General features: G+C 34.1%; 1 protein-coding gene across 1 annotated transcript in view; it reads right to left on the bottom strand.

Moving 5' to 3' along the window:
- Window positions 1-714: 714 nt before the first annotated feature.
- Window positions 715-18,323, bottom strand: part of TMEM168 (transmembrane protein 168) — a 31,165-nt gene continuing 13,556 nt past the window's right edge. Inside the window, 4 exon segments of the mRNA XM_047763389.1 lie at window positions 715-2,685; window positions 2,688-2,714; window positions 12,161-12,435; window positions 14,835-14,977. Of these exon segments, the coding sequence (XP_047619345.1) occupies window positions 2,168-2,685; window positions 2,688-2,714; window positions 12,161-12,435; window positions 14,835-14,977 (963 nt within the window). The 3' untranslated portion in view covers window positions 715-2,167.

Genomic DNA, 18,323 nt, shown 5'->3' with positions numbered 1-18,323 from the left:
GGAAGCCATAGAAAATTAATCTCATTAATTACCAGAACTGTTTTTAATCTTTAGGTAAAAGTAACCAATCTGTCCTTCTTATAATATTTCTTCTCTATATACATTTACTTTCATGTTTTAAAACTGGCATCTTTAATTTAGGATGCCATCTCCTAAGAGTCATTTATTTATAGTTTCTTTTTTGTTTGGGTAGGAGAATTTGTCAAATTTAGTAAATTGGCTCATATCACATTTTTAATCCAGCTCTTTTTCAGCTGTACTTTCATAGAAAATATACATCAAACCATTAGCTTTGTGAGTGTAAAAATGTCCTGCTACCTTTTGATTATGCCTTTTAGTAAAATTTTAATACCACTTTATAAAGAATGTAAGCTATACTTTTATATTTGGCTTTCTCAGTAAAGGGATATATGCTTTTGTTCGAGTGAATTTGCTCAGGAATTTAAATGAGATTTTACTTAATTTAACGTCTTGTAGCTGTAAGCTCATAATTTTAACACTTGGCTTTTCTGCTACACTATTTATGAATAGTAATGAAACACTATACTGTTTGATTTGGTTGATGTTAATATAAACATGTAACCAAATATTGGAAAAATCAACCTGCTACTTACTAAACATGAACTCTAGTTCATGAACACTTCTGTGACCATCCCTGTCAGTACACTCAGATAGTGAACAACTGTTATTTATTTGCACATTATATGTCAAAAATTAATTTTTGACAAAATTTTATTCAGAACATTAGGAAAATCATACTCAAAACATAGAAATAATCAGACTATATAACAATGCTGCATAGATAGTGGTATACAAGTTCCCTGACGCTAAGTGACTTCCTAACTAAAACTTCAATTTTCAAGTCACCAGGTAGAAAATGGTAGAGGCATTATTTCCTCTCTCTGAGGCTAGAAAAATGGCTTTTGATGGTGAGAAGTCACACCATTTAAACAACAAAGATTAGATTATCCCCTAATGTAATTTTTCTCCCTCCTTGTTATTTCTCAGAGATGAAAACTTAGAATGTAAGGATTACTGGAAGGGAACAGAAGGTAAATTACCTCTTAGGAGATATTCTGATCCTTGCTTGCTTTAATCAGATAAAACACTGAATCAAGTTTTAAAAATTTCAACCACACCATTCTGCTGAACTAAAATCATCAATACGAATACTTTTTTTACATAATACATGTATACAAGAAAAAAAAAAATGACCTGTTTCCAATCCTTTGACCTTCAGTTGAAAAAAATGTTACCACTAAAGGGGATTTGAAAAATAGTTTTCATGGCAGAGCATTAACTCTGAAAAGATTAAAATCGCTTCTGAATACAGAAAATAGCCTAAATCAATGACAACGTGCTAGATTTCTTTCCTAAGACTAATTTTAGAAGGGAAGACAATTTATCTGGAACGAATTTGTAGCTGAAAACATTGTTACCCTGAGAAAGACTCTTTGCCAGTGCTTTCAGAGGCCCCCAACAAGACTTGAAGGAGCAATTTGTAGGCTCTAGCTTCTTACAGTTACCCACATGAAGAATGTTTTGACCTAAATAGTGATTTGGGCTTCTCTGTGATACCGGTGACAGGTCATAACCAAGAATCTAAATGTGATGGACTATAAGCAAATTTTGCATTCATTTTAAGCCAGACTTCTTCCTTTTTTCCTTTTCTACGAAAGAGTCTGTAATGCTTCAAATGGTCTTGGACCCAAACCTACTGTTCACAAAAAATAATCTTCTATAAGCAAATTGGTAGTTTTCTTATATAACAGTAAACAAATTGTCCGGTTTACATTCTCTAATCTATGCCTAGAAAATAAGGCATCAGTAATTCTTCATTGGCCACTGCAGAGCAGAGACAAGGGTCTCCTTTCTAATCAGAGGCATATGCAAACATTCCTCAAAGTGCATTGTAATTATTTTTAACATCTCTTATACATGTACAAAGTCAGCATCTGTGACTCCCTACATACTTTTAGTACAAAATAATGCTTATTTCCAACACCTTACATACACAATTACTTGAGAAAAGATAAAATGAGAACACAACAGAAGTAGCAAGATTTTTTTTTTTTTTTTTTTTACAAATAAAAATATACAAAAAAATGGCAAGTTAGCGATAACTGGTAGTACGTACTCTCAGTAATATTCCACTCTGGGTTCCAAATTAAGATTTGACAAGTTTGAAGCCTTGTCCTGTGTCCAGCACAGTAGGAAGAAACCAACTCATTTTTAATCTTTTCAAGCACCTAAAACAAGTTTTGCAGATCCAAAAGAGGTTCAGACCACACAACCAATTTGCCAAATGCACTAGTGGATATGTAATACGAGGAAAGTGTAACATCCAGTGTTTGGCCACATCACTTCCTGTTGGCAAATGCAGGGTGTAATCACTCCACCGTTTTGACACGCCATACACTGCTTTCACTGTGCGTCCCTTTTCAGTCCAGCAGATGTTATTACTGGAGTTGCAGTTATATTCTACCCAGTCCTTTGTAAAGTCACCCAGCTGTGGTGGGTCAGCTTCTTCAATATCTACTGGCTTTGTCAACTCTGCTCCTTGCACTGCGATATACTGGTCATTGATTTTTCTCACTTCTTTCACCCAAGGAATTGAATTCTCACTGTCTAATATGATAATGAGTCGGGAACAGAAGGAACCATTCTTTTCTCGCCACCATTCTAAAGTGTGTCAAGGCGTAGTATGTCTCCACCTGTGAAGAAAAGAAAATTCAGTACAGCAAGAATTTCTGACATCTCTTACTAAGAAGACTCTTTTGTGTACTTTTTTAAAATTACAGTTGATTTACAATCGTCTGTAAATTTCTGCTGTAGAGCAAAGTGACCCAATCATATATATATATATATATATATATATATATATATATATATATATATACACACACACATTCTTTTTCTATCTTCCATCATGTTCCATAACAAGTAATTAGATATAGTTCCCTGTAATATACAGCAGGATCTCATTGCTCATCCACTACAAAAGTAATAGTTTGCATCTACTAACCTCAAACTCCCAGGCCTTCCCATTCCCTCCCCATTCCCCTTGGCAACCACAAGTCTGTTCTCCATGAGTTAGTTTCTTTTATGATAGAAAGGTTCATCTGTGTCATATATTAAATTCCAGATATAAGTGATATCATATGGTTTTTGCCTTTCCCCTCTGACTTACCTCACTTAGTATAATTACTGTTTCTAGTTCCATCTATGTTGCTGCAAATGGCATTATTTGGTTCTTTTTTATGGCTGAGTAGTATTTCATTGTGTATATATACCACATCTTCTTAATCCATTCATCTGTCAGTGGACATTTAGGTTGTTTCATGCCTTGACTATTGTGAATAGTGCTGCTATGAACAAAAGGGTGCATGTTGTATCTTTTTCAATGAAAGTGTTGTCTGGACATATGCCCCAGAGTGGGATTGCTGGGTCATATGGTAGTTGTGTTTTTAGTTTTCCAAGATACCTCCATACTGTTTTCCATAGCGGTTATATCAATTTACATTGCCATCAACAGTGAGAGGGTACCCTTTTCTTCACTCCCTCTCCAGCATTTGTTATTAGTAGACTTACTAATGATGAGCATTCTGACCAGGGTGAAGTGGCACCTTATTGTAGTTTTGACTTGCATTTCTCTAATAATTTGTGATGTTGATCATTTTTTCAGTATCTGTTGGCCATCTGTATATCTTCTTTGGAGAAATGTCTATTCAGGTCCTCTGCCCTTTTTTCAACTGCATTGTTTCTTTTTTTGCTGTTGAGTTGTATGAATTGTTTGTATATTTTGGAGATTAAGCCCTATCAGTTGCATCATTTGAAACTATTTTCTCCCATTTGTAGGCTTTTTTTTTTTTAAATTGTTTTCTTTGCTATGCAAAAGCCTGTCAGTTTGCTTAGGTCTCATTGGTTTATTTTTGCTTTTATTTCTGTTGCTTTGGGAGACTGACCTGAGAAAACATCTCTAAGGTTGATGTCAGAGAATGTTTTGCCTATGTTCTCTTCTATGGGTTTTATGGTGTCTTGTCTCATCTTTAAGTCTTTAAAGCCATTTTGAGTTTATTTTTGTGCATGGTATGAGAGTGTATTCTAGTTTCATTGATTTACATGTGGCTGTCCAGTTTTCCCAGCACCACTTGCTGAAGAGACTGTCTTTTGCCCATTTTATATTCTTGCCCTCATTTTCAAAGATTAATTGACCATAGGTATCTGGGTTTATTTCTGGGTTCCCTATTCGGGTCTGTTGGTTGGTATGTCTGTTTGGACCAGTAGCTGTGTAATATCGTGTGAAGTCTGAGAGAGTTATGCTGCCTGCTTGGTTTTTGTTCCTCAGGATTGATTTGGCAATTTTGGTCTTTCATGGTTACATATAAACTTTTGGATTGTTTGTTCTAGTTCTGTGAAAAATGACATGGGTAATTTGATAGGGATTACATTGAATCTATAGATTGCTTTGGGTAGTATGACCATTTTTACAATATTAATTTTTGCAATCCAGGAGCATGGAATATCTTCCCATTTCTTTACATCTTCTTTAAGTTCCTTGATAAATGTTTTATAGTTCTCAGCATGTAAGTCTTTCACCGCCTTAGGTTTATTCCTAGGTATTTGATTTTTTGGGATGCAATTTTAAAAGGTATTTTATATTCCTTTTCTAATACAGAAATCCAACTGATTTCTCAATGTTAATCTTGTGTATGCTACTCTGCTGAATTCATTGATCAGCTGCAGCAGTTTCTGTGTGGAGTCCTTAGAGTTTTCTATTTCTATATATAGTATCATGTCATCTGCATAGAGTGGCAATTTTACCGCTTCTTTTCCTATTTGGATACCTTTTATTTCTTTTGTTTGTCTGATTGCTGTGGCTAGGATTAACAATACTATGTTGAATGAACGTGGTGAGAGTGGGCATCCTTATCTTGTTCCAGATTTTAGTGGGAAGGCTTTCAGCTTTTCTCTGTTGAGTAGCATATTGGCTGTGGGTTTGTCATAAATGGCTTTTATTATGTTATACCCACTTTTGTAAGAGTTTTTATGAATGGACGTTGGATTTTTTTTTGTCAAATGCTTTTTCTGCGTCTATTCAGATGATCATGTGGCTTTTGACTTCTGAGGGTTTTAATGATTTTTATTTTTTTCATCATAGCTGGTTTACAGTGTTCTGCCAATTTTCTACTGTACAGCAAGGTGACCCAGTCACACACACATACATACATTCTTTTTCTCATATCATGCTCCATTATAAGTGACTAGATATGGTTACCAGTGCTATACAGCAGGATCTCATTGCTTATCCATTCCAAAGGCAATAGTTTGCCTCTATTAACCCCAAATTCCCAGTCCATCCCACTCCCTCCCCGTCTCCCCTGGAAACCACAAGTCTTTCCTCCAAGTCTATGCTTTTCTTTTGTTAATGTGGTGTATGGCATTGATTGATCTGCATATGTTGAACCATCCTTGTAAACTTGGGATGAATCCCACTTGGTCGTGGTGTATTTATGTGTTGCTGGATTTGGCTGGCTAAAATTTTGTTGAGAAATTTTCAATCTATATTTATCAAGGATTTTGGCCTATAATTTTCTTTTGTGGTAGTAACTTTGGTTTTGGTATTAGATTGATGGTGGCTTCATAAAATGTCTTTGGAATTATTCCTTCTTCTTCAACCTTTTGGAAAAGTTTAGGAAGGATGAGTATTAGTTCTTCTTTGTATGTTTGGCAGAATTCACCTGTGATCTGGTCCTTGACTTTTGTTTGTGGGGAGTGTTGTTTTGTATAACATATTCAATTTCATTTCTAGTGACTGTCTGTTCAATTGATCTACTTCTTTTTTTGTTTTTGTCTTTTTGCCTTTTCTAGGGCCACTCCCGCAACATATGGAGGTTCTCAGGCTAGGGGTCAAATCGGAGCTGTAGCCACTGGCCTACGCCAGAGCCACAGCAACTCGGGATCCGAGCCTTGACTGTGACCTACACCACAGCTCATGGCATTGCCAGATCCTTAACCCACTGAGCAAGGCCAGGAATTGAACCTGCAACCTCATGGTTCCTAGTTGGATTTGTTAACCATTGAGACACAGTGGGAACTTCTGATCTACTTCTTCTTGATTAAGTTTTGGTGGGATGAATGTCTCTAGAAAGTTGTCCATTTCTTCTCAGTTGTCAAATTTGTTAGCATAAAATTATTCACAGTATTCTCTGTGGGGTTTTTTTTTTTTTTTTTTTTTGGTATTTCTGCAGTATCCATTGAGATTTATCCTTTTTCATTTATTATTTTGAGTTCTTTCTTTCCTCTTCTTGGTGAGTCCGCCAGAAGTTTCCCATCAATTTTGTTTACCCTTTCAAAGAACCAGCTCTTGGTTTTACTGCTTTTTTTTCCTATTTTTTTTTTGAATCTCTATTTTATTGATTTCTTCTCTGATCTTTATGATTTCCTTCCTTCTGCTGACTTTAGGTTTTGTTTGTTCTTCTTTTTTTCTAATTAGGTGGTGGGTTAAGTTGTTCACTTGAGATTTTTCTTCTTTTTTGAGGAAGGATTGTGTTGCTATGAAATTCCCTCTAAGCACTGTTTTTGTGGCATCCCATAGATTTTAAATGGTTGTGTTTTCATCATTTGTCTTGGCGTACTTTTAAATTTCCCATTTGATTTCCTTGTTGATGTATTGGTTTTTAGTAGCATGTTGTTTAGTCTTTATCCAGTCAGTTTTTTCTCATTTCTTTTCCTGGGGTTGGTTTCTAGTTTCATGAGAAGATACTTGAAATAATTTCTCTACTCTTAAATTTGGTGAGGTTCTTTTTGTGCCCCAGTATGTCGTCAATCCTTGAGAATGTTCCATGCGCACTTGAAAAGAATGTATATTCTGGTTTTTTTTTGGCTGTAATGTCCTGAAAATGTCAATTAAGTTTAATTTTTCTATTGTGTCATTTAGGGTCTCTGTCACCTTACTGATTTTCTGTCTAGAAGATCTGTCCACTGATGTGAGTGGGGTGTTAAAATCTCCTACTTATTACTGTATTCCATTGCTTTTCTCCTTTTATGTTTGTTAGTATGTATTTGGGTGCTCCTATATTAGGGGCATGTATATTGACAAGTGTAATATCCTCTTCTTGAATTTTGATTTTATCATTAAATGGTGTCTTTATCTTTCTTTATGGCCTTTGTTTTAAAGTCTATTTTGTGTGATATGAGTATTACAACTCCTGCTTTCCTGTCTTTTCCATTCACATGAAACATCTTTTTCCATTCCCTCCCTTTCAATGTATGTATGTCCTTTGCCCTAAGGTGAGTCTCTCAAAGGCAGTGTATTTCAGGGTCTTGCTTTTTAATCCAGTCTGCCACTCTATGTCTTTTGATTGGAGCATTCTGTCCATTGACATTTAAGGTACTTATTGATAAATACGTATTTATTGCCATTTTAAACCTTGTTTTCCAGTTGATTCTATGTTTCTCCTTTCTTCTTTCTTTTTTAAGTGTATTTTCTTTAAATTCTTAAAATTAAATATGTAAGCAAAACAACCCCCCCAAAAACAAAAACATAGAAGGAGCCTACCTTTCAAAATATCTTTTTAGAAGAATTTTTAAAACCAGAAAACACTTTCAGCTTCAGGTAAAAAACAAACAGAAAACCCTGAACCCCTAATTATCCTGTCAATCACATTATTATTTTATAAAATTAAATTTAGTGAACAAAATTAAATTTAGTGAACAAAATTAAAATTATACAGCAAAGCTGCTCTACATCAGGGGCAGGATATTATGGCTTGGAGTCAAATCCAGCCTGCCACCTGTTTTTGCAAAGGCCTGAGAACTAACAATGAATTTTACATTTGTAATGTAATAGCAGTAGTTATTTCTGGGTGTTTGGATTTCAGGTGGTTTTTGTTATACTTTATTATTTTCCAAAATTTTTGCATTGAGTATATTTTACTTTTATAACTAAAAAAAATAATATGCTACAATTTATTAATACAAGCTCCAATAATCTGGCTTCAAAATATATATTTCTATCAAAAGCAGTCATTCTCTTTGTTAAACTATCAAACTGACAATTTGGAGAGAGAGAATCCTTTAGAATCTTTAGGTCATTAAATAATATGACCTCTGAAGCCAGGTGTATCACATTCTTATGAATAATTAGTACTCTTTTATTCATCAGCCTGCTAGATCTTAAGATTGTGACAATGAAAAATTTGTTTCATGAATTGCTCGTAATGTGCATATAATCTCAGAGGCACTATTTTAATGTTCTTCACATATTACTAATGTATTGCTTCACAAAGACCTCCAGAGATATCTTTTTAAAGACATCAAGCTCACTTTTCATTACGGCCAATTTTATTAAACTTCTCTGGACATGAGAGGATGACATAGATTACAAGAGTTATATAAATTCCACCTGTCACATAACATCCTTGTCTAACCTGCCTTCCACAACTATTTAAATAAATATTCTTTACCCCTCTATACTAATTCTCTTATATACATGCTCTTTAGATATCAACTAGAGACTTAAAGCAGCATTAAAGTCTTTTAAACTACTTCTCTTCTCTTGTTTTGTTTTGCTCCACTTTCTCCTATGAATAGATTCTATGTTGCACTTGGCTTTTGGCCCAGATGCAAAGTACTTACATTTATCTCAGATAACAGCCATCTGATGCAGTTCAAGAGTTTGAGACTGCTTTTTAAAGGCTTTGTTTATCTGTGATAAACTGCTTTAAAGGTTCATCTCCATTTTTTCATTTATTTCTCTCTTGTTATTACCATAATTGTTTTTTACCTTCAAGAAAAGAGGCAAAATTATCAGGTTCTATATTATGAAACCTCATATATGTAAGAAGACTACATATTCTAAGAAGTACTGTAAAAGTATGGGATAAAGGGCACATACAGATTCTCTTTCTCCATAAGTTCTGGACCTGCTCTTAACTTTCTATTTCTAGCTCACAGAAAATCCAGTCATGATGTTTCTATTTAAGAGGTTTTTAGAAAGATACTTACTAATACATTTTTAGAGCTTAGAGTTCTGTCACTTGGATTGTAATGAATTAAAGCATTTTCTTCAGAGCAGGGGTGCTTAACAATATTTCTGAGATAGAATTAACCTTCAAGGGCCATCTCAGGCAGGCCCAAGAACTGACTGTAAAGAGGGCTCAGCCTATGGGTCTGGTTTAACTTGCAAATGGGCCAGGTGCCTCAGGCTGTGGGGGAGTAATATAGTTGCTAAGTTATGGGAGAAAACCTATTCCCCTTGGGAAAGGGGAGGCTTGTCAAGCTATGCTTTCTCCATTGTTTTCTTGTTTGTTTTCTACTTTTACAACAAAGTCTCTCACAAAAAAAGTTACATAATACAGGAACAAATCTTCCTGGCTAATAGAATTCTATAATGGTCAACTTATTAATGACATACTTCCAAAACTGTCATAAAGATACCACTGCAGAATGTAACTGCTAAATATTTACCTAAAATATAATGCTACTTTAAAGTTTAGGTCTTCATAAATTATTCTTAACTCATAGTGAATAAAAATTTAAGAACTCTAACATATATGCTATTTATCTTGGTGTCTATTACTTTTCCCAGGAAAAGAAAAATCTAATAAAAATATCAGTAAATCTGAACATCTAGAATTTATTTCCAAAGCTATCTTTAGATAGTTGAAATAAGTTTTAAAAGATTTAAGAAAATGCACCTGTAGAAAAACATTTATGTTAAACAATAAATGTATAACATGTTTGCTCTTAAAATTACTTTCTGGAGTTCCCGTCGTGGCGCAGTGGTTAACAAATCCGACTAGGAACCATGAGGTTGCGGGTTTGGTCCCTGCCCTTGCTCAGTGGGTTAATGATCCAGCGTTGCCGAGAGCTGTGGTGTAGGGTGCAGATGCGGCTCGGATCCCGCGTTGCTGTGGCTCTGGCGTAGGCCGGTGGCTACAGCTCCGATTCGACCCCTAGCCTGGGAACCTCCATATGCCGCGGGAGTGGCCCAAGAAATAGCAAAAAGACAAAATAAATAAATAAAATTACTTTCTTATATAACTGAAAACTATGGATATATGCAAGACCATCAAAATTAAGCCTTTTTTCTCCCTATTTGATTTGGGAAGATTTATTATAAGCACTGCCATAGTTTTCAATAATTAATCCCTGCTTTAGGTCTGATATTTATTTCTGTAAAGATTTTTGAATTGACTAGAACTTTTTCCCTTGTGCTCTAAAGTATACAGAATGCTATACTTCACCTGGAATTAAAATATCTTTAAAGGTTAAAAAGTTATTTTATACATGGTGTTATTAAAAAATTATAGGTCAAGTAAATGATTTTACAAACTGTTGAAGTAGATTTAATGTTGACTAGCTTCCTCTACACCACAGTATTTGAAAAATGGGTTTACCATGCTAACAAAATACCTACTTAACTAGAACGATTCTTTACCTCCATGGTTTTCACCTTTGGTGGCAACATGGTACAGTGTGGGGGTGTGTGCGTGTGTACTTATGTATGTATGAGGATTTTAGGGGTCAAGCTGATGTGGGCTTGAATCATGGTTTCATCACTAAGTAGTAGTATGACCACTGGCTTTCATTTCATCCTTTGAAAAATGAACATAGAAGTGATAGTATTTACCTCAAAGAATTAAATCTAATAATGTGTAAAAAGTACCAAGCAGAGTAGCTGTGCTTCAAATGTACCAAGTACTAATTTGCCTTTACTCCTTCTAGACAGCCATTGAGTAACTCAATACTTATTAGCAAATTCAAAAAATTATAAAAGTATTTTTATGACAAAACTTTCATCACCAATCTGGAATGAAATTAGTGAGACTATGATGGTTTGACATCATCTCTATTTTAATCCTGGAGTTTGTTTCCTTTTCTGTGGAATTCTTATATTGGTGCTCTGTCTCCATACTTCTGTAATGCTTCTGTTTATGTTTTTCTTTGATATGAATATCTTCTTCTACTTATACTTTATGATTATTGTTTGTGTTTGTGGTGTAAAAATCTAAATTATCTTAAAGAAAAAAAAGTAGAGTATAATTAAGTCTAAAAGAATTACTTTTTTTTAAATTGTTATTTAGTATTTCTAGAGCTACACCCATGGCACATGGAAGTTCCCAGGCTAGGGATCGAATAAGAGCCACAGCCGCCGGCCTACACCACAGCCACAGCAACGCCAGATCCGAGCCATGACTGTGACCTACACCACAGCTCATGGCAACGCCAGATCCTCAACCCACTGAGTAGGCCAGGGATTGAACCTGCATCAATCCACTGAGCAAGGCCAGGGATTGGAACCCGCATCCTCATGGATACTAGCTGGGTTCATTACTGCTGAGCCGCATGGGAACTCCTAAAAGAAGTATTTCTAATCTAAACCAGAAAATTACCCCCCTTTTTTTCATGATTCAATGATTCATCCATCTATCTATTACTTAAGCATCTCCTATTACATGCCAGGCTTTCCTGTAGGCACCGCAAGTAATTCATAAAACAAAGCCTTTGACTTACAGGCTCTCTATTCCAGTTTGGAAGACCAACAAAACAACTTGTATATGAATTTCATCTTTCCCTTAGCAGGGAGATTTAATATTACTCCCTCTAAATGCAGACGAAAGAACTGAAACTGAGAGAAGAAATTTGCCTAAAACACTGTTGGGGCAATTAGGGTTAGAACCAAGTTCTCCTGTCCTAAGCACTACTCCGACCATAACATATCACTTACTGCTTAAAATCATGGTGAGTTTTCTAACATAAAAAAACTGCATATGTGAGGAACTACTGAAATCAACATCCTCAAGATTTAAAGCCTTAGAAGTTTAGTCTGGCAAGTCAATCAGCTTCTGAAAAATGTAACTATATTTAATAATTCTGAAAATAGTTTAAAAGGAAATTACTTATAAGTCTCATGTCAAGCAGTCAAGCCTTCTTCTAATACAAAACATAATTCTGAAAACCTTTAGCAATTACTAAAATTATGCTAAACAAGTATGCTAGAGAAAAAGGAAAACAAAACAGTCATTTGTATACTTGGTAAACTGTAGGAAGTAGGAATTGCGAATTCTGGAAACTTAATGTTTCAGTGTGACGGACAGAGTTCCATGAATAGGTATATCTTCACAATAGTGAAACTGCCTGCAAGTGGACTTACCTGCAAGAGCCCACTCTCCTGTACCATGGGTATGTCCACTGTAATACAAAATGTATGTATCGTGTCTAGGGCCATCCACAGTCCGAAGTTCAAGGAAAGCTTTCAGTTTGGAATGCAGAGTATCAAAAGACAGTCCACTTGTGGAATAGTCACATCCATACGTCTCAATCATGTGATATGCAAAAAATCTTTGGATAGCATTCAGCATTCCAGTAGACCTCAAATTTAACTCTTGTACGTGTTCCGGTGGAAGAAGTGTTGGCTGACCATCAGGACTGAAGAAGGAGGGGAAAAAAAGATTATTTTGATATTTAAGAAGTATACATTCTATGTCACATTCCCATTCTTCGTTTATAATAAATTATCTAAGAATTCTAAGTTGCTGCAAACTAAATGGCAGGATTTAAAAAAAATCTTTCCTAAATTTCCTGTAGTGCCAAGAATTAAGCTTGGAAAATCAAAGCCTCATTTCTAAAAATTATGTTTCTTATTGATAAAAAAAATAATAAGCAAACTGAAAGCTGGAGGAGTATCTCCAAATATAGGTAGTACTATTCTTCATTCCTTATTCATATCTTCTTTCCACATGACAGATATTAACCAAGACTTTAAAAAGCAAGACTGTATTAATTTTACCCCAAAAGTGTTTCAAGAACACCTTGGATGGGAATCAAAATTACTTTGTCCTTGAGAAAAAAATTTGCAAAGTGTGGAAGCAATATTTTAAATTATATTTAATTTTGCACTGAAAAAGACAATCTTTATAAAGCTGTATTCAGGAGTTCCCATTGTGGCTCATCGGAAACGAATGTGACTAGGATCCATGAGGATGCAAGTTTGATCCCTGGCTTCGCTCAATGGGTTAAGGCTCTGGCATTGCCGTGAGCTGTGATGTAGGCTGCAGATGCGGCTTGGATCAGGTGTTGCTGTGGCTATGGTGTAGGTTGGCAGCTGTTGCTCTGATTTGACCCCTAGCCTGAGAACCCCCATATGCTGCGGGTGTGGCCCTAAAAAGCAAAGAAATAAATAAGTAAATAAATAAAAAAGTTGTGTTCAGGTTTTACTAACTGATAAAAGAACTTACCTTTTAATAACTGATAGTTTAAAACAATTGTTAAAATTTAGGTCTCTTGCTTTATACTATGAACTAAATACTAATTGTAGACTTAGACCTGATACCAGAACACATGCAAAAATGCAAAACAGTAGTCTAGTCAAGATGATAAATCAAGTCTTAAACTACAGAACCAAATCAATTTTGAGGAAGAAAAAATCAATACTTCTATCCAGAAACAAGATTTCTGCTAGGAAGTTTGAAAATTTTGTTTCATATATTATCAATACTATAAAATTTTCATCAAAAGAATAAAATATTTTGTCCCATATTTGTGTCATTTGATAGCTACAAAAAAGCAAAAGAATAAACAACGTGTAATCAAAAATTATAATGGAATAAAAATCTAAATGTGCAAATTACTATTTCCACATGTTCTTTCTGCAGAGTTATCACATCTTACTCTATGGGATACTTTTAAATGTACTTCTTTTACTTCTCATGAGAATCTTCAACTTTTTAATCAAGCCTTTAATATGGAAAAAATATTTACTACAAATAGTCTATTTTGTATTTTTATGTCAAATATTTGAAATCAGATAAAAACTTGATTTCAAGTCTTCCCCCACCCCGCCAAGGAAATCACAATGAATACTTATTTGGTCATCAGAATTCATTAATGGCAAGGAATTATTTTTTTCTATTTCAAAGGTACTTAACTATAAAATAAAAGTAAAAATTTGGCAATACTTACAGATTCAAAAGACTTGCCATACATTTGGGTTCAAAATTATTATGAAATAAAACTGGAATTGAATATGTAACTTCATTGCCATTGTTTCTGAATTCCTAGTATTTATATGACACTTTCTAGTAGACAGTGTTTTTAAATTCATATTCTCATTAGCTCTTCATAACATTCCTCTGCTATGGGCAGAATGATAGCTTGTATTTTATTTTATTTTTGCTTTTTAGGGCCACACCCGCAGCATATGGAGGTTCCCAGGCTAGGGGTCTAATCAGAACTACAATGGCCGGCCTGTGCCACAACCACAGCAACGCCAGATCCAAGCTGCATCTGAGACCTACACCAGAGCTCGTGGCAACATGGGATCCTTAACCCACTGAGTGAGGCCAAGGATCGAACCAGCAACCTCATGGTTCCTGTTCAGATTTGTTTCCATTGCTCCCTGATGGGAACTCCTATTGTTTGCATTTTAGATAAAGACACTAAAGTTCAGAGAAGTTATGGTTTACCCAAGGTAACACAGAACTAGAATTTAGGATGCTCAGGGCCAGTGTACATTCTATAATACTTCACCATGTTGTTTCATAGGACATTTTCTTAAACAAGATATCCTTCTCTAAAAACAAAGTATATTTTCTGATTTTTAGTTAAAATACAAGCTAATCACATTTATCAAAAAGTTTTAATTGAATGTTTAAGATTATATTGTTACTCAGAATAGATAAGTTTTTAAACATTTGGAATAAATTAAAAAAGTGCAAGAGATTATATTTTGAGAATATTACAGTTTTGAAAAAATGAGCTATCATCTTATATTCATAAAAGTATTTAAGAGTCAAGTAGCTATTACTAAAGAAACTAGGTTACTGTACCTGCAGAAGTTGGTGGGAATCACAATAGCATATCCAACAGATGTTCCTCCTAAACAATTACCCAATTCATGGAAGAGACCATGAGCCATGGATTCCAATGGTAAAACAATTAGAAACATGCTCAAGAAGATTCCATTTGTTGGCTAAAAAAAAGTTTAAAATAGCATGTTTACAAAGTATGTGACTGAACTTATGTATGTATGTGTGTGTGTATATACATATATATATATATATATACTTACATACATGTATATTTATTTATCTTTTGCCCATACTTCCAAAAAGGATAAAAGGACAATGACCTAAAAACCATTATAAGTTGAAAGAGCAAAGAATACATGGATAAAAACAAACCCTAAATTTATCTCTAAGCTCTTTGGAAGTCGTGGCAAAACAAACAGAGCATATCATGCTTTTTTTAAATTTGTCAAATAACATCCCACCCAAACGAAGACAAAATAAAAATATAACCATTCTTGAATGACAGAGAAAAAGCCAGAAACAAATCCTTTCCTGTTAAAACCCACATGCTCTAAATTGTTTTTCAAATAACACAATTACTTATGAGAAAATATATTTTAGAAGGGTTTTCTTTTTCCCTGTGGAAAGTCTAGAAATTAAAAACCTTAAAATCCTAAAGCTATCCAAATGAATTCCACTCATATTAAATTTATAACAGTTTTCCTTTGACAAGTTTTAGACTTTCTCTAGAGTAAATTCAAAACTATAAAAAAAATTAAGGATATTTAAGAAACTAAAAACAGAATGGAAAGAGGCAGGAGAAATATTATAACAACATTAGGTAGTATTCGCAATTAAAAGAAACAAACAAAAGAACTCACTTAAATGAAAAAAAAAACAAAAACAAAAACGAAAGGATTAGAGTCATTCAGTCCTAATCTATATTTTTACAGTTCAGATTAATATTCCACATTCTTTGTATTGCTACTGCACATACTACACAGTTATGTGCCTATGTGCATGAGTAAGAAGTGGTTCATTTGATCAGCATTTCAATAAAAAAGATAACTCCCCAAATGGAAATATGGATATAATGCCCAATTTAGAGTACATTTTGTGTTACCAAATATATAAATTATACATTATATGCTCAATTTAGAAACAAAGTAAAAAGATATTAGAATGATTCCAAGTAGCATTATCCATACACAGTGAACTTTTAAAAATGTGTCCAGACGTCATGCAATTTATATTCACAAATACTTATTTTTATCAAAGTGGGATTACATAATGTTCTGCAAACTTTTAAATATATTATAAGCCTACTAAATCCTAAATTATTTGTTCAGACCAAATGGTGTTAACATATTTATAATACTTTAATTAGCTGATTCCCCACTGTTTGTATTTAGATTCCTTTTAATTTTCCTCTATGATGAAACCAGTATAAATATCAAGTTCTCTGATTATTATGTTAAATATCATTGATCATTTGGGTTTTGTCTTTGGTTAAGTATTAAATATTTTGCCATGCGGCTGCCTTTTCATCATTGATTTGAGTTTCATTGCACTGTTGGTTGCACAGTTCATTGAGTTCATTGCAATGTAAATACCTTCCCCACTCTGACTTTGTTAATGCTGTTACTGCTTCTTAAGTGTAATGTAGTCATTTTGTGCCTTGTTAAATCTTCCTCCATCCAGAGGTCAAGAAAGTATTTTATATTACCCTCAAAAGGCTTTACTGTTTTGCACTTTGCATTTGAGTCAATACAAATTTAACTGATTTTTATGCTAAAGGTCCAAATTAAGTCTTTATATGAACGTCCAATTGTCTAATTACCAGTAACTGAAAATCTCAACCATTCTACCTTACTGTACCATCTCTGTCATAAATCAGGAATTCTGATATCTGTTTTTGTACTGTACTGTTCCACTGACCTATCTATCCTTTCAAATATTTCCTTGTGCCTTCATTTCTTGTTTTCTTTCTAGGACTTCAGTAAAACTCACATGAGATCACAAGGTATTACCCTCTTTGAATCTTACCCTTTTCTTCTGTGTTCTCCCTATTTTTTCCTTCTTTGAGCTTCTTCCATTGCTTCTTCTGAACTATATTTTCCAGTTAACTAATGCTCATTTCTCATTTGTCTAATCTGTTAAATTTGTACAGTGAATGCATTTCAGGTATTTTATTTTCTTATTCCACAACTTTCCTCTAGTTCTTTTTCAAATCTGCTTTGTAACTTTTTTATACTTTTCAACTTCCTATCATTATGTAGTATCTCTGCTTTTATTTTTCTTCCATTTGCCAAGTATGATGGCTTTCTCTGTGTTTGATAATTCCGGTATCTCAAGACTTTTCAGTCTATTTTCTTTTGGTTCTGCTACTCCTGGCTCCTGATTCTGTGTGTGTGTGTACGGTTACATTTATTAGCTGAACACCATATGCAAAAAAAGTTATATACTAATTTCAGACCTAGGATAATTATACCTCCTCCAAGAGGATTTTTGTTTCTTAAAGGGTGCTGGGGGCATTACCAGTCTAGATATCTTAATCCAGATTTGACCACTTAATCCAGGTTAAATCGCTAGGATGATCCAGTGTTAGGATGGAAATTCATGACTGATGTCGTGTACATGGCTCCATCCTTTTCCTTTAATGTGCCATCTTAAATTGGGAGGTGAGTTACCAGGGACCCTACCTCTGAAGCTCCTCTTGACTTTTGCTCCTCTTGACAGCAGCATAAGTACAGATCAGTGTGAAAACTGTTTCCTCTATAAGAATGTCTGTAAAGCATGGTATTGAGTTTCGTATCCCAAAAGGGACAGTATTTTTTTTTCACATATCTTCTTTCAGTGGAGTTTTACAGTCTTCATAAAAATTTCCTAAATTTCTTTTTAAACCAATTTATAGCCATTTTATGTTTCTGTTGTTCTATGAGTAGAATCATTTCCTTACATTTTCTAACTGATTATTGATTTCCAAGATACTGATTTGTGTAAATTTACATGTTATCATTTGCCACCTAAATGGTATTAAAATATATTTCCGTTATCACTTCTTTCCTCATATTCAAGTTATGTAAGTTCAAGAGAATTTATATAGTTTTTATACTGGTTGGGTTAATGATAAATGTATCAATGAGCAAAATCACCCTTTTATAACATAGTTTACAACTTTAAAGATGCAACAATTCTCATAATTATTACTATAGCAACTTCAACTGGTTTTTCAGTTAACCCTTAGGCTTACCAGGTAATCATCTTATCTATAAATATTGATAATTTCATTACTTTCTTTTCAATTTCTAAAACTTCTATTGTCTATGTTGTTCTGCTTTAAAAGAAAATGCTTTGACCAATTAAACCTTTATTTATATTAAAGTATTTCAGTGGACAGGTAACTCTCCTATATTGATGGCCAACTGTACTACACCATGAATAGAAAGGACTGCAAATTTTGTTATTCACAGGGGGTACTGGAAGCAATCTCCTGGAGATACTGAGGAAGAGCTGTACTTTCAAATT

This window comes from Phacochoerus africanus, chromosome 16 (assembly GCF_016906955.1).
Source record: "Phacochoerus africanus isolate WHEZ1 chromosome 16, ROS_Pafr_v1, whole genome shotgun sequence".
Classification (NCBI taxonomy): Eukaryota; Metazoa; Chordata; class Mammalia; order Artiodactyla; family Suidae; genus Phacochoerus; species Phacochoerus africanus.
This window is presented reverse-complemented; position numbering and strand designations above follow the sequence as displayed.